A 17,234-nucleotide genomic window follows, 5' to 3' on the forward strand; every position below is an offset into this window, starting at 1 on the left:
ATAGTAAGTGTGATATTATAAATACAACATATAATTTCCAAACATAAATTGCCTATTCTTAAAGGGTTAGTTCACCCAAAAATGAAATTTATATAATTTATGACTCACCCTAATGTGTTGTTCCACACTTGTAAGACCTCCGTTCATCTTTAGAACACAGTTTAAGATATTTTATATTTAGTCCGATAGCGTATCTAAGTGTATGCACACTATACTGTCCATGTCTAGAAACATAATAAAAACATCATCACAGTAGTCCATATGTGACATCAGTTAGTTAATTAGAATCTCTTGAACCATCGAAAATACATTTTGGTCCAAAAATAACAAAAACTACGACTTTATTCAGCATTTTCTTCTCTTCCGCGTTTGTTTTCAAACCTCAAATAAAAATTCAAACGGTCATGAATCAGCGGATTCGGATCGCCAATGACACGTGATTTCAGCAGTTTGGCAGTTTGACACGCGATACAGACATTTTCTGGAATTATTACAAATCACCAGAGGTTCCCAGATAATACTAATCCCATGCGAATAGGGCTCAGATGTTCCCAGAGTTTGTCTTTGAAGTTTACTAACAGATCATTTAATATACCATTTTGAAAATTCCAATGTTTGGGTTTGAGAAAAATAAGCTGTTTTGTGTGTTTCTCCTTTAAATGAAAATGAGCTGCTGCTCCCCACCCCAGAAGGCAGTGCCTTCACAGCTCGTGAACATGCAAAAATCTGTTTGGTTATGATCATCTCTATCACGGACACACTCACGTGACATTGCAGTTCTCCATCATTATCATTAAATATTACATTTACATTTACATTTAATCATTTAGCAGACGCTTTTATCCAAAGTGACTTACAAAAAAGGGGAGAGCAATAGAAGCAACGAAACAAACAAAGTCAACAACCTGTAAGAGTTGTAAGAAGTCTCAATTAATTAGCACAGTACACAATTTTTTTTTATTTTTAATTTTTTAATTTTTATAGCCATCTACAATAGCCACCTACAACAAAAACTCACGTACGCAAAATACAGAACACTGGATTTTGATAGCAAAGATATTATCTGCTGTATGTGTTAAATGGACACAAGGTTATGTCAGAAACACACAAAGTTCACATTAAAACAGAGTTGTTATGTATGTGCACGTATAGTAAGTACAGAAATCTTGCGTGCATGTTAGATATGTGTAAGTTACTAAAGTGAAAGCAGTGTAATAGTACCTACTACTGCTGTATATGCTGTGAATATCAATCAAACAAGAAATGATAAAAAGAAAATCACTCGCTGCTCTTGACTGAATAACTTTAGAAGCTTAAGATTTTTTTTTTACTTGAATGCTACTGTTAAATGCTCTGGTGAGGAGATAAAATGGTGGACTGTGTATAGCTCACTCTGGGTCTTTGCTAATCTGTCAATTAGCGGCAGTGTTCCTCAACACTCCTGGACGGGGCCTATAAAATGTCACTTTACCAGGAATCTGGAAACGTCTTGTTCTGAGAAACTGGTTATGATTTTTGGGGATAAAATGTGTAGATTTTTACCATTATTTATAGTTCTAATGTGATGTCATATTATTACAGGAAAGCCCATCTGAAAGGGCAAAACAAGGCTTTTCTCCATTGCCTGCCAGTCATTTTTACCAAGTTTGTAGTATGCTTTCATGTAGTAAGATAGTGATATTAAAAGACCAAATTCAATATACACCTTATTGATAATGCATATTTTGTACAGACAAGCAAATGAACACAGAATATGAATGCAACATGAGGTTTCTCGTTAAGTGTTTTTCCCATTGATAACGTTAACTATTAAAAAGAAAATGGGTTGCGTTCATGTTCTTGGCTCATCTGCTCGCCTGTATATAGTGCATCATCAAAAAGGTGTAAACTGAAATTTAATCGTTTAATATCACGATACATTAAGGCCCCGTCCACACGGAGACGTGTTTAGCTGTATACGTATAAATTTTGTACCGTATCAGCGTTTCGTCCACACGGATCCGGCGTTTTAGAAGCATGAATCCGGCGTTTTAGAAGCATGTTTTTCTATGGACAAATATGCATGCTTTATGTAAATATACATTTATTATTAGTGAACCCATACTTATTCAATAATAATCAATACAGCATGAAGACTAGACGTATCAAAGGTCATAGATGTTTATCTCAGAAATTGTTCATGTGAACAGTGTGAAGAACATGGACTCGGGAGCGCGCTTGTTCAGGAAAGTAACCTGTGCATTCCTTTTAGCCGATTGTAATGTATTTAGTTCAATAAAACACGTGTACTGTAAGCGGTGATGGGGTTAATGATTTACCTCAGACATGAGCGAGAGTGAGCTGCAGTGCATTGCGCTCAGACTGCAGAGAATGTGCTCAGTGAAAAAACGCACTTTTCTTTCTGGAGTCTAATAAAAGTTAAACAGAAAATATGGTATCTTATGTAGGCAATAACTGCACTTTTGGTTTAGAATATTAATGTTAATGTCAACCCTTTTCTTTCCCTATTAATGTTTGCTGCTGCATCCTTTGCGTCTGACTGCTCTCACTTTTTCCAACTACGGGCTATGCCATGGATCAAAAAGGAAATGCGTACTGCGTTAACGCGTTAAAATTAATTTGCGTTAACGCGTTATTAACGCGTTAACTTTGACAGCCCTAGTTGTTACTGTAGTGTGAAGCTGAGCTGAGTGTTGTGGAGCTGAGCACGGCGGCTGGAGCGATTGTTATACAAATACCCGCCTCGTGAAGCTGAGCTGAGCGTTGTGGAGCTGAGCACGGCCGCTGGAGCGATTGTTACACAAATACCCGCCTCGCGAGCACCAGGACTTTTATCATGACGGAATGGGACACATTCGCCGGGCGCCTGCACTATTTCCGCTATTCCAGTTATGATTATGAGGTAATGCAGCTCTGTATATTACATTAGATACATTTAAGTGTGTTGAAAATGATATTAGGACGTTACCTCGGTGCGTTCACTTGTTCACACTGCTTAGAGTAAAGCGCTCCTGCCAAATAAAACCCGAAACCGAGGGTAGCGCAGATATGACACAATTGACAGGCGACTCCCTCAAACGCTATGCTGAAACGTCTCCGTCCTTAGTTAAAATAGCAATTTTCTTACAATTTATAAATAGTTGGAAACATTTGGGATATTGTAGGTACTCAACTGAACAAAATATATAACACTGGCCTTGTGGTTTTTGGATATTTTACTGCAAAAATACTACATAGTGCACCTTTAAAGGTCCCATTCTTCGCGTATTTTGGAAGCTTTGATTATGTTGCACTTTGCCCGGAAAGGTCCCGCCTCTTACCATAACGGGGAGATGCAAGCGCTGAATGCGCTCTTCTCCACGTGGGAGTGCAACAAGACCACGCCCCCTTTTTGCGTGTTCTTGTGGGCGGAGGGTTAGTCAACAAACGGGTCTAGTGACGTCATTACATCCCTGCACTTCCTGCTGTAGTCCAAACCGGCCGTTCGCTGTAGGCTTTGAAAGGGAACTTCTGTTAAATAAAATATCTCGCTTGGCATTGAACTTTGAGCTTTATAATTTTACAGGCATTATTTATGCTCTAACAGCAACATTTCACACTAACTAAAGTTTGAAAGATGGAATCGCGAAGAATGGGACCTTTAAGGCTTTTTTTCTGTGGGTCTAACTGTCAACAGGCTGTGCTCCAGTCAGACTAACCCACATCACTTAGACATGTTACTTTTTAACAATTAAAAACCAGTCAAAGTGTGGATTGAGTTAGGCTTGCTTTTTTTTTTTTGACGGGGAAAAAAACTAATCTGGTTGTTCAAAGCTTCAAACGGATTCAGTATATTTTCGTTTTGTCATCTCAGTTTGGTTATTATTTTAGTGAAAATATTTAGTGTGGGCCTATTTATTTTATGCTTTATTTAAATTATTTTATTGTTTTTCTCTGTCAGAAACGCTGCAGGTGCGTGAAAATGTGATAGTGTGTGAATCTAGGTTCTGTTGTTGCATGTGCCGACAGGACCCATTAGTTAGGAAATATAGTTTTTTTTAACCATGCAGCAAACAAACAAACAAATGCGTAAAAAAAAACAACAACAAAAAAACAACAACATTTAAACCGTTTATCTGATATGTTAATCGGTCAAAAGTCTTACTATCGGTTAACGGTTAAATATGAGCATCCCTAGTCTCAATGCAATCCTGTCTCAGGTCAACAGACAATCCCTGGACTTCATGGTTTGTGCTCTGACATGCACTGTTAACTGTGGGACCTTATATAGACAGGTGTGTGCCTTTCCAAATCATGTCCAATCAAATGAATTTACCACAGGTGGACACCAATCAAATATTAAAAAAACATCTTAATGATGATCAGTGGAAACAAGAGGCACTTGAGCTCAATTTTTAGTGACATGACAAAGTCTGTTTTTTTAATTTTTATAATTAAAACAAAACAAATTAAAACAAACTTATATCACGTTGTCATTATGGGGACTTGTTTGAAGAATTGCAAGGAAAATAATTTCTTGGTTGGACATCACCCAGCTTATGCCTTTGTCTGTGTGGTGTGAATTGGCCTTTACAAAAATTATTGTTTTTTAACAGATTTTGTAAATCATCTTAAAGCCCAAACACACACCACTGATTGAGCCACATTAATATAACAATATTTGAAAATGAGTGTTTACATTTTTTAGAGGAATTAGTGTGCAAGTGACTTATAGGCAACAGTCAACACTTCCGGGATAAGAGAAAGCATTTAATGATCTAAAAAATGACACCAGCTCTAATATGCAGGATTATGTGTACTCTGTTCACCCCCAAAGTTTGCTTGGTAAGTCACTACCCTGTCTATCCTTTTCCCCTGCAGCTAAAGCAGGACATCCAGCCGTTGCACCTGGCCTCTCACAGAGCCCACCATGTAAATCTCTGCCGCCTCCTAGAGGACAAGAACAGAGATCCTAAACTAGAGCGAGCGGCTTTCAGACAGCAAAAACTGCAGCATCAATCCCTGGTAAGTCATGTTTTTTACTTATTCTCCAGTTTTTGGCTATAATCACACTTTTGGATTTTAGCATATTGTCTGAAGATCCTCTGCCTTGGTGAAAAGTTTAATGAGTGAAAGCAACATTTGTTTTTTTGTATGGCAAAATGCACATGAAGTCCCTGAATTGTCTACTGTGTTCCAAGTGGTGTGATGTTGGAGCTGTTGCCCTGGCAACAAGCCCACTGGTGAGCGAAGACAGATTGGTAATGGAAAACTGACAGACCATAATAATGGCTTTTGTTACAAGCCTTAGTTGCAACAGATCAATTTCGTCCCGCTGAATGGAGATGGAAAGTGACATGCACAAATTTAACTGAGTTTGAGCACCGCTGAGAAAGTTTACCATACTTTAGAACACATACTTTACAACTTTCCTCCTTGTAACGCTGAAGAAGACGTCTCCTGATCATCTTCCCATCCAGGGAGGCGTTTACCATTGCCCCCTTATTTTTCTGTGAACCACCCTTGGATATCAGTCCGGTTTTTAATTCATTAATTGGATTAATTGGAAAGATCTGACTCAAAAGAACAATTTGTTCATGGACCGGGCATCACTATTTCTTAAATGATCTCTCAAAGGAGAGCTTCGGGGTGGTGTCAAGATGTTCTGTTAATAGCGACTTAGACTACCGTTCAAAAGTTTGGGCTCAGTAGGATTTATTTTTTTAAAGACCTTAGCAAAAAATCCTGGATTTTTTTTTTCATGGTTTCCACAAAAATATCAAACCACACATCTAGAATGATTTCAGAAGGATCATGCCACTCTGAAGACTGGAGCAATATCTGTTGAAAATTAAGCTTTACCATCACATGAATTAATTACACTTTATAATATATTAAAATAGAAAATAGTTATTTTAATTGTTTATAATATTTTATAATATAAAAAGACTGGAAAAATGTATTGACCCCAAACTTTTGAACAGTATTGTAAAATTTCAAGGTTTGGCTTAAGGATATTTGGTACATAAATCATATGGACAAATGTAATGATATTGATGCGTTTTTTTCATTTTGAGTTTGATTGGGAGTTCTATTTATTTTTATTTTATTGAAAAGAGTGACTAGGATATTGACACGAGGAAAGAGGAAAAAATACAAATTTCCCTTTAAATTCAACTTTGCTCTTTAACCTGTCATGATTTAAATATTTCAAGTAATTTTATTTTTTATGTGACTAGCAGTTTCTTAAAGGCATAGTTCACAAAACAAAAAAAGGAAAATTCTGTCATCATTTACTTGCCCTCACATTGGTTCAAAACTGTATGAGATGCTTCATTCTGCTCAACACACAAAAAAAAATATTTGTAAAAATGTTTGTAACCAAGCAGAGAGAGCAACCATTGACAGCCATAGTAGGAAAAAATACTATGGTAGTGAATGGTTGTTCTATCTGCTTGGTTACAATTTTTTTTTTAAACAAATATCATCTTTTGTGTTCAACAGAACAAAGAAACTCATACAGCTTTGAAGCAACATGAGGGCAAGTAAATGATGAAAGAATGTTTTTTGATTTTTGGGTGAACTATCCTTTTAAGCAGTAAATGTAACAGCACCACAGTAGGTAAATATACTATTTATTATTCAACTTTTTTGTGTTATTATTAAAGGTGCACAATGTAGTATTTTTGCAGTAAAATATAGTATTATATATTTTATTTAGTTGAGTTCTTACAATACCCCAAATCTTTCCAACTATTTGTAAATTGTGAGAAAATAGCTATTTTATTCAAGGAGCTGGGATGTCTGAGGGAGTCGCCTGTCAATTGTGTCATATCTGCGTTACCCTCAGGTTCCGGTTTCATTTGGCAGAAAAAAACGCTTTACTTTTAGTAGTGTGCAACGTAACGTTGTGAGTAACGTCATAACATAATTTTAAACACACTTAAATGTATCTAGTATGAGAAACAGAGCTGCGTTACCTCATGCTCATGACTGGAAAAGCGGAAATGGCGCAGCCGACTGTGTACCGTCATAATAAAAGTCCTGCTCGTGTGTTGTGCAAAAATCCCTCCATTGGCCTTGCTCAGTTCCCTCAACATTCGGTTCTGCTCTGCTTCATACTACAGTAACGTTAATAATCGCATCCATGAACATGATTCGGTCAAATTCTCAGAACAAACATAATATTATGATGCCATTCATGATGCCAATAAAATAAAGCCTCAGCTTGTTCCTGGTATTCTTCTTAAAGCTACACTGTGTGATATTTTCCCCCATCTAGCGGTGGAAAGCTATATGACAATCCAGTGAATAATAGTTTCTGTTCCTCTCAATTCTGATTTTGTTTTAACTCCTATGGTGGCCGATTTAGTCCAAGATTAACATGGCAATCCCCCTCTTCACATTCGAAACGGTGCCATTGAGTGTTAAAACGCAAAAGGCGAAGCTTGAATTTATGGGTATGTCCCTCTTTGGCTAATGTACTTTCAAGATGGAGGGGCAACATGGCGACCAGCATTCGAACCCCTCACCCATATGTATTTTCAATGGCATAAACTTACGAGACTACTTTATTTCTTGAAAGAAGTAAATATACATTAATGAGCACATATATTTTTGAAAGAACTAAGTGTTTTATCTAAGAATAAACTAAAAAAGTTACACAGTGTAGCTTTAAGTTTCTACAGAAATAAGTGAATGAGCTGTTTAAACGGGATGTGTAAAGCCAACGCTCCTTTATGTTTCCATTTACTCCTTTCCACTTGTCCTCGTCGACAGAAGCTGCGTTTCCATTACCCTTTAAATTGTGCAAACTGAAATTGCGTATTGAAAATACACCAAAGGAAACACATTTATTTCACAAAAACTCCAATATCACAAAAAAATGTTTACGCTCCCATGAGGTGTTTTTTTTAAAGAAAATTTGAAAAAGGATTAATTTGCAAAACTGCAATGAAAACAGCCCTGGTATTTATAGGTCACCTGGCATATAGAAAGTCACATGATCTTTTAGACAGAAGACAAGAGTTCTTTATTCCTTATTTACTGCCATATTGCTTTGGACTACTCAAAAAACCTTGATGTGTTAATCCGGAAATACTGAAACCATAGTTCCTCTCTGAAACTGTGTAACCTCCCAGAAACACTTCATACGTTGCCACTACCAAGTAAAAGGGGCTTTCCATTAATGCTTTGATAACGTCTCATTCAATTAAAAACAATGGCTAATGTGGAGGATGCAATATACGTAAACCTGCCAACATCCTTTGCCATGATTTTTGTAATGACTTATTGTGAGAAGAAAGAATTATGTTTTAGTCACATAACACTGGTTAACGGAAACACCCGTAATTTTACAATAGTTTTTTACATTTAGAAAAGCACTAGAGTGGAGAATGGCCATTTACTGTATCCAAAATAGACAGTGTCAGTGATTATAAAAGGTTTCTATTTGCTTTTGATGCAACTTCACCTGGTGTAGGCAAGAGTCAGCTGTTAAGAGACTTAGCACCAGTTGGGAGAGACCAAAGAAGTTTTAATTGATCAGTAGTATATATTTATATTGGATATTCTATTGTTTATGGCCATTACATACAAATTTACATAAATATTTTCTTTGCAGTCATCTAAAACTCTCACTAGTCATCTAAGTGAAATTTAAAATCTTAATTCAATAAAATTGTTAAATCTTTTGCGAATGTCAAAATGAATATACATTTTTCATAATTGTCCATTTATAATAATGTATTGCCTAAATTTGGTTTTAGTTTCTTTTAGTTTTAGTTATAATTTATTTATTACAATAATAATAATTATCAACATATCTGTATCAGCAAGAATTTTATTTCCGGTGCACCTCAAAATCTAATAGGAATAACATTATTCTTTATTTCAGACACTACTCAAGCAAATATCTGCCAATATATTAATGATCACTCCTAAGTTATATAGGCGTTCACAGTTCAACATTCAATTAGCATTAACAACAAGCATGAAGCACACATTTATACAGCAGGAGCTGATGTTTCCTGTCCTGGTCTAACTTCTGAGACAGGAATCTTGAATGGAATGGACCTCCTGCTCCAAATGACTCCAGCGATCGATGCAATGGAGAGGAAAATACAGTTAAGCAAGCAGCAGCCCTGCTAAAAGATCACTGTCTCAGTCTAATTCTATTAGGGGACATGGCAACCCAAGCCAGGGCCCAACCCTTCTGATATAACTCTCGGACAGCTTCCTTATAGAAAAACACTGTGTACTGCACCTTTCACGCTTCTGATACATACATTGGCCGTTATTACAGTATTTACTATTAATTATCTGCATTTGTCCTTATACTCATGACTGTTATTATCATGAAACCAATTACACTACAGCCAGGCTTTTTCATGGCCTGCCTTTCTCCGCAGGACAGGCATTGCCATAGAGATGGGGTGGGCGGTTCCTAAGCGTGAGACTTTCTCTAGAGACAGAAGGTCATTCCTCACCACAGGTTCACTCTACTCACTGTCCATCAGAGATGGTCGCATGGCAACCAGCCACAGGACTCACACTGCAGCGACTGTCACAGCATATTTGTCTGGTTCACCACTATCACAGCTGAAGCTAATAAAGGAAGAGGTGTGATCATTTAGAAATGGAACCAATGCCAGCCTTGGCAGTCTTGACGTTTCCTACTCTCCTTGAGATGCTTTTCTATTAAAATACTGAAAAAGCACAGAAAATCTTTAAAAAAAAAAGTAAACTTCAAAATAATGTTTAAATGAACGCACAAACCCTCGGAATGTATGCAGTATTACAATATAAGTGTATGTCAGGTGTGTGCTTTGGGCCCGTGAACACAAACCATGAAATAGGTTTGAAGTGTTGAACTATACCATCATCATTCCCGCACAAACCCCTAAAAAGATGAAAACTGCGACAGCATGTTCACAAGCATTACGTGTTCAGCCTATAGGCAAGCATGTTTGAATATGTATATTTGCATATATATTTTTATCTGTAGACTATAGAGGGGAAGGGAGGTCTTCACAGGGGAGAGTCTAGTTGACATGGTCTCTGCTGATATTTCAGGTCTGCGTGGGTCTAGGCGCAGGTTCACTATCTGATCTGGATCTGGCAGACTACAGTAAACCTCTGGATAAACAGAGAGACTAACAGGAGCGTAGAGACCCTTCTTTTTATGATGTAACGAGTACATCAGCCAGTTGTTATTGGAAGTGTTCCCAATTCCAGATGACTTAGTTAATGCAGACCATTAAAATCATTTAACTGATTTGAATAATAGAAATTGATATGTTCTATGTATATGTCATAGTATAGAGATGTGTTTTTAGTCTAGATTGTGTCTGCTTCCCAAACAGTGCTAGAAAGACTGTTCCACAGTTTAGTGCTAAAAAGGAAAAGGATCGAATGCCTGCAGTGGATTTTGATTATCAACTGGCCAAAGTTTTGAGACCGCAATAGACATGATGGAGTATAATGCGTTAAAAGCTTGTTCAAGTACTGGGAGGTAAGCCATTTAATGCTTTGTAAGTAACAGGCAAGATTTTAAAAATGTATACAATGCTTAATAGGGAGCCAATGCAGTGTTGACAGAACTGGGCTAATATGGTTATACTTCCGGGTTGTAGATAGAACTCGAGCTGCTGCATTTTGAAGTAGCTGCAGTTAATTTTTTTAAGCAAGCAGGGCAACCACCCAGTAGAGCATTACAATAATCTAGGCTTGAGATCATGAACGAATTACCTAATTGTTCACTATTTTACATTGAAAGCATGTGCCGAAATTTAGATTTATTTTTAAGATGGAAGAATGCAGTTCTACAGATGCTAGAAATGTGGCTTTCAAATAAAAGATTGGTATAAAAGAGCATACCCTATTGGAGGACTTGACAGAGCAGCAATTGTTAGATAGTATTATAGGTTACTACGTGGACAGGTTTTTTGTCCAATAATTAGAAAATTAGTTTTTTCAGAATTAAGTTGTAGGAAATTTTTGCCAATGCAATTCCACTAATGTCAACATAATTTTCGAGTCTATTCAGAAGAATGTTGTGGTCAATAGTATCGAATTCAGCTCTAAGATTGAGTAATACTAACAGAGAGATACATCAATGATCAGTTGATAAGAGCAAATAATTTTTAAAGCTACACTGTAACTTTTTTAGTTCATTCTTAGCTAAAAACACTAGTTCTTTCAAAAATATGTGTGCTCATTAATGTATATTTACTTCTTTCAAGTACTAAAGTATTCTCGTAAGTTTATAATATGCCATTGAAAATACATACGGGTGAGGGTTCGAATGCTGGTCGCCATGTTGCCCCTCCATCTTGAAAGTACATTAGCCAAAGAGGAACATACCCATAAATTCAAGCTTCGCCTTTTGCGTTTTAACACTCGATGGCACCGTGTCGAATGTGAAGAGGGGGATTGCCATGTTAATTTTGGACTAAATCAGCCACCGTATGAGTTAAAACGAAATCAGAATTGAGAGGAACAGAAACTATTATTTACTGGATGGTCATATACCTTTTCACTGCTAGATGGGGGAAAATATCATACAGTGTAGCTTTAACTCTAATAAGAGCAGTCTTAGTACTATGATAGAGTATAAATCCTGACCGGAAATCCTCACCAATATAATTTCTTTCCCATAGTTTCTTTTGCATAGTTGTGAAGACACTGCCCTTTATTAGTATTTTTGACCGAAAGGGTAGATATAAGATTGGCCTCTGGAAGCATCTCTTTTAGTAGCTTAGTCAGTATAGGCCTAGCATACATTTTGTTGATTTAGATGATTTAAAGAGTTTAGCTAATTCTTCCTCACTTATAGCAGTGAATGAGTGGATTTTTTCCTGATACTACAATGTCTGATGTGATAATGTAGTAGATGGTTGCATAATGTTTTCCTAATTTTATCAATCTTGCACATAAAGTCATTACTGCTGTTCTGTTCACAAATGTCAAAAGTTGAAGCTTTATTTCTTGTTAATTTAGCCACTGTATCAAATAAATACTTGTGGTGTGGCAAGCAGCGGGGCGAGGGGCCGTCATGCAGCTGGTACTCATTACCACTCGTCACCGGCCCGCTCTCGTGGTCCCTCGCCCCGCTGCTTGCCACACCACAATACTTATGATTGTGTTTTTCGTCTAAGAGAGTCGAAAAATAAGCAGAGCAGTTTTTACGGCCTTTCTGTATGCAATCATGCTGTCTTTCCATGAAATGCGATGAAATGTTTTGTTTTCTTAAATCTGCGCTCCATTTTTCTGGCTGCTGTTTTAAGGGCCAGAGTGTGCTCATTGTATCACTGCATTGGATTATTTTCTTTAATCATGCAGAGAAGCAACTGTTTCTAAAGTGCTGGAAAAGAGAGGTTCAATAGTTTCTGTTGCAACATCGAATTCCTCTAGTCTAGGCTATCTGGGATGCTGAGGAGATGGAACTGATGAGAAAGATTATTTACAAAGCAATCTTTAGTGGTAATGGTGATTGTCATGCCATATTTGAAACAAGGGGGCAGCTTTGCAGCCTTTGCTAAACTAAGTATACACAATACTAATTAAAGGGGGGGTGAAATGCTGTTTCATGCATACTGATCTTTTTACACTGTTAAAGACTTGGAATCCCATACTAAACATAGAAAAAGTTTCAAAAGTTAAGGTGGACGTTTGATTGGAGTATTTCTTTGTCAAAAATACTACTTCCGGTTAGTCATAAGTTTCGGCAAGTTTTTTGCGATCATGCGTCCCCTTTGACGTTAATGGGGGCGGAATTTCCTTGTATGGGCCTTACGGACAATTCTACCGGAAGAGCGTGAGAGAGAGAGGGAGAGAACGAAAGTAACAGGCTACGCCCATCAAAGCGCTGGCTCGTAGGCTGCTGCACAGGTGATGTGCACATAACAATGTCACCAAAAAAGTGCGTTTTTGGTTGCCAGACCAAGACAGTCCTGCACAGATTCCCCAAAAACCCCGCGTTAAGGCAACAGTGGATGTAATTTGCTTTTCCGGATCAGCAACTGAGTTGCGCGAATGTTTATATCTGTTCGCTGCATTTCGGTGCCGACTGTTTCATAAACAAGGCCCAGCTCGACGCCGGATTTTCCTGATCGCCTAATGCTGAATGATGGAGCAGTCCCAACGTTAGAACCGCGGGCGGTGAGTGAGACTGCTTCAAATGTCTGTGTTTTTGCCTATGCTCATCAAGTAGCCCAAACATGATCACGTATAGTTAGTTTATCAATGGAGCATGCGATGTGTAGTGCGTGTACATTTGTTTAGCTGGCCACTATATGTGTAACTTTATGTTTGTGTATTGTAAAAGCACTCCAAACAACAATACACAAAGAGTGGGGAAATATGTTGAACTAAATAAGCACGCTTCTTCATTCAAATGCGCTACTATTCCGTGTCTTTCTATGTAAACACTAACTTAGCCTGCCGTGCAAAACCAGTCCGCTTACTAACGTCTACACAAACCACGCGTAAATACACAAACACACGTGCACAACTGCACTTCCCACATGTACACCTTCAAAGACAAAAATACGACGATATAATTCAAGTATAAATATGTAAATAACACAAGCCGCTAAGCATATTATATAGTTAGTGTATAACTTGTACCACATAGAGACGTCCTGCTCTAGTCGTTTTTGCTGCTGCTCCTGTTCAACTGCAGCCTCTGGGTCTGATTCCGGATCATAGATGTATGGCTGTATCTGATTAAAAGCCATATTTTTATTTTGAATAAAGTTTTTTTCCCGCTGTTAGGGATGACACAGCTTTACGACGCACTCGACTCAACACAATAGCAGCAGCGCGCACACGTCATTCTTTAGCTCCGCTCACACGATACGCCCCCACCCGCTCGGCTTTTTTCGGAAAGACTCGGAACAGCGCATCTTTCTTATATAATTATAAAAAAAATAAAGACTTTTCGGAGATATGCAGGATGCAATGCTACTCTATAGGTACTCAAGATTGACATGACACTGACTGAAACTGAGTGTTTCACCCCCCCTTTAATGATCTCCATACGTGTCTACATAGACTCCACTGAGGAAATTTGCAGAAGAATGTCGGTAAAATGTTATATATTTGCACAAATCATGTTACCCATTACTGCTTCAGTAACAAGGGTCAGTACAATGCTGGATTTGCAAAAAAGTTGTTTCTGAGGGATGGGTCAATACCAGACTTTTTTACGTTCCAACACGAGCTCCTATACAACAATTTATAGATTAAATGGTACATGACAATCGATGAGTTGAACTCCAGGCCACAACAACTAACTTTAAATAAATGTACTAACCACTAACCATTCAAAAACTGTTTATTTATTTCTGACATTTTGGCTAACTGAGATTCGCCTGTTTGTTTTTGATGGAGTATCCGAAGCTGTACTGTAAAAAAAATCCAGGTCTCCAATTGAAAAATTTAAAAAAAAATTCAGTTGGCCAAATTGAATTTCTGTGAATTTAAAATTGCATGAATTCACGGAAATTTAATTTGGCCAAATTAAAAGTTTAGATGAGATCAGTCATTGAGATCAGTCATAATAATATTTTCAATTGGAGACATGATTTTTTTTTTTTTTTACAGTGTGGTGTAACACCCAAATAGTTGCAAATTTGACAAGCTATAATAAATAATTTTATTACATTTTATTACATCTTGTGAAAAGGGGCATAATATGTCCCCTTTAAGAGCTAATGCATGGATCCAGTGTACTGTTAGACAGCATTTTTTTTTCTCCACTGTGTACATTTCCTTATGGTAGGCCTGGGCGAAAAATCTATTGAATTAATTAATTTTTTTTTTTTTTTTGCAGGTGATTAAAAAAATAAGTAAATTGAGTTTTTGTGCAATATCGCATTTTTGGCTCCCTGGAGCTTCCGTAGCATTAGTTTCACACAGCAGTATGCAAGCGACAACAACAACATCATAGCACACATGAAACAGCAACAGAAAGCAACAACATGGCTACCGGTGAAAGTGGGAAGTTTATTCCCAAGAAAGGAATAAAATCATCTGTTGTTTGGAACTGGTATGGGTTTGCTGCAACAGACAAGGAGCAAGAGACCCCATGCTGCAACATCTGCCTAAAGCCCATTGCAATCAAAGGCAGCAGCACCACAAACCTTTTTCAACAACTGACACAGAGACATCCAGCCGGATATGAAAAATGCCAGTCTCTCCGAGATGAACAAAACCGCAGTAAACAACAAACTTTAGCTAAAAAACAGTTAACTGTAGCTGAGTCCTTTGCACAAGGCACCGCATATGACAGGAAAGGGGCACGGTGAAGGGCAATCACCAAAGCAGTCGCTTTGCACATAGCCAAAGACATGGTATCCATTTAAATGAAATTTAAGGGGGAAATCTGAGATTTTATTTTTAGGCCAAATCGCCCATACCTTAAGGCATATCCCACTGTGTTTACCTAAATACTCTCCAAAAATAAATGTTGAAATGTTTTTGTGTATGTGTTTAGGTGTATATTTGTAGCCCATTTGCTAATCCGTGTTCAGCTAAGACTTCTACACACACAGAAAGCCTCCTGGGGAACAGTGTCTCTTCTACATTTTAAGCTTTTAGCAACACTGTTTAATATCAAACATGTCATGCAGTTTAGCAACAGTAAACTGCATCTGACAACACTCAGTTATTGTGCTGATTTGGATGTTAAGTTTGGGCTTTTAGGGAGGAACAAAAGCGCACCGCTGTGAAGGAAAGGAAGGTGCATTGGACATAATGCTGCAGCGGCACAATAATCATTTTACCTTGATTATCTTGTTTACATAGTTGTTAGAAGCAAAACTTGAAAATCAATTATAATTAATTGCGCAGCCCTACGCTTCTGTGAATAAGGTCTATTGGATCTGACAATAGCTACATTGCAAACTGTAAGTTAGCGATTTCATAAAGCTTTGTCTGTGAATTATGATTTATATGGATAGTGTAATACTCACATGCAATGGGTAAGTGCAATTTATGATTAAGTGGTTGTGTTTTTTTCTAGTATATTCCTGGTTCTCCTGCATGTTAGATTATTTTTGTTCGGTTTTTGTTCTCTACTCCATTCATGCAAGGGAACGTTGATACCATTTCTTATGCAATAACGTTAGCCAATCATAACCGTGGCTGTTTAATGACAAGCCTTAAAAAAGTTTCCCTTTAAAAATAGATAATTTCAGACAGAGGGTTTCCCAATGAGGGATAAAAATTGTAAATAGTTTTTACCTATAATTTTTTTAAACGTATGTTATTGTTTTGTTTTTTTTGTGTGTGTGTGTGTGTGTGTGTGTGTGTGGGGGGGGGGGGGGTTGTGCAAAAGAAACACTTTATTAACAAGCAGCATTAAAAACCTAGACTAAAAATTACAGTTTTGTCAATCACTTCACTTGCCTAATTTCTTAAAACCCACTGCATTTTGCGGAAGTCATATATTATGAGCATGATTGGCCAGTGGGAACAATATTGTGACCTAAGTTCTCTTAAAGCAATTTTCACAATTGATTTCTGCATGTCAGTTGCCAAAACAGAATGAATCACTGCCCATAAACTAAAACATGGGATTAAAATTTATTCCCTGCTGCAAATTTGTAAATTCGTATTTTTAGTCGTGACACTGAGACAACAAAAACAAAAAAACACTTTCAGGGAAGATATACTGTTTAGTTTCTGGAGAGAATATCCCTTCTGCTGTCTGTCTGCAGTGTATAATTGAAACATCCCAAAGGGACAGACTCTTTGTATACATTCATATTAAAGCAGTGGCTCTGTGGTTCATGTAATGTTGGTTGTCTACAAACCGGGAGGTTGGTGGTTCGATCCCTGGTTCCACCTGACCAAGTGTCAAGGTGTCCATGAGCAAGACACCTAACCCAGTTGCTCCTGACAAGCTGGATGGCACCTTGCATGGCTGACACTGCCGTCGGTGTACAGGTGCTGGTTATATAATTGGAATATCATCAAAAAGTTAATTTATTTCACTAATTCCTTTAAAAAAGTGAAACTTGTGTATTGTATTCCATTAATTTCACACAGACTGGTATATTTCAAATGTTTATTTCTTTTAATTTAGATGATTATAACTAACAATTATAATCAAACTGAATCCCAAATTCAGTATCTCAGAAAATTAGAATATTTCTTAAGGCCAATACAAAGAAAGGATTTTTAGAAATGTTTAGCCAACTGAAAATTCTAAACATGAAAAGTATGACCATGTACAACACTCAATACTT

The 17,234-nt window shown here is 37.3% G+C and overlaps 1 protein-coding gene across 12 annotated transcripts in view; it reads left to right on the forward strand.

Annotated features, from left to right (window-relative positions):
* Positions 1–17,234, forward strand: part of rimbp2a (RIMS binding protein 2a) — an 80,339-nt gene that overhangs the window by 6,294 nt on the left and 56,811 nt on the right. For all 12 annotated transcript variants that reach the window (XM_067422882.1, XM_067422885.1, XM_067422888.1 and 9 more), the window contains one exon: positions 4,861–5,004. In XM_067422882.1, the coding sequence (XP_067278983.1) occupies positions 4,861–5,004 (144 nt within the window). The remainder of the gene's footprint in view (positions 1–4,860; positions 5,005–17,234) is intronic.

This window comes from Pseudorasbora parva, chromosome 18 (assembly GCF_024679245.1).
Source record: "Pseudorasbora parva isolate DD20220531a chromosome 18, ASM2467924v1, whole genome shotgun sequence".
In the NCBI taxonomy this organism is placed as follows: Eukaryota; Metazoa; Chordata; class Actinopteri; order Cypriniformes; family Gobionidae; genus Pseudorasbora; species Pseudorasbora parva.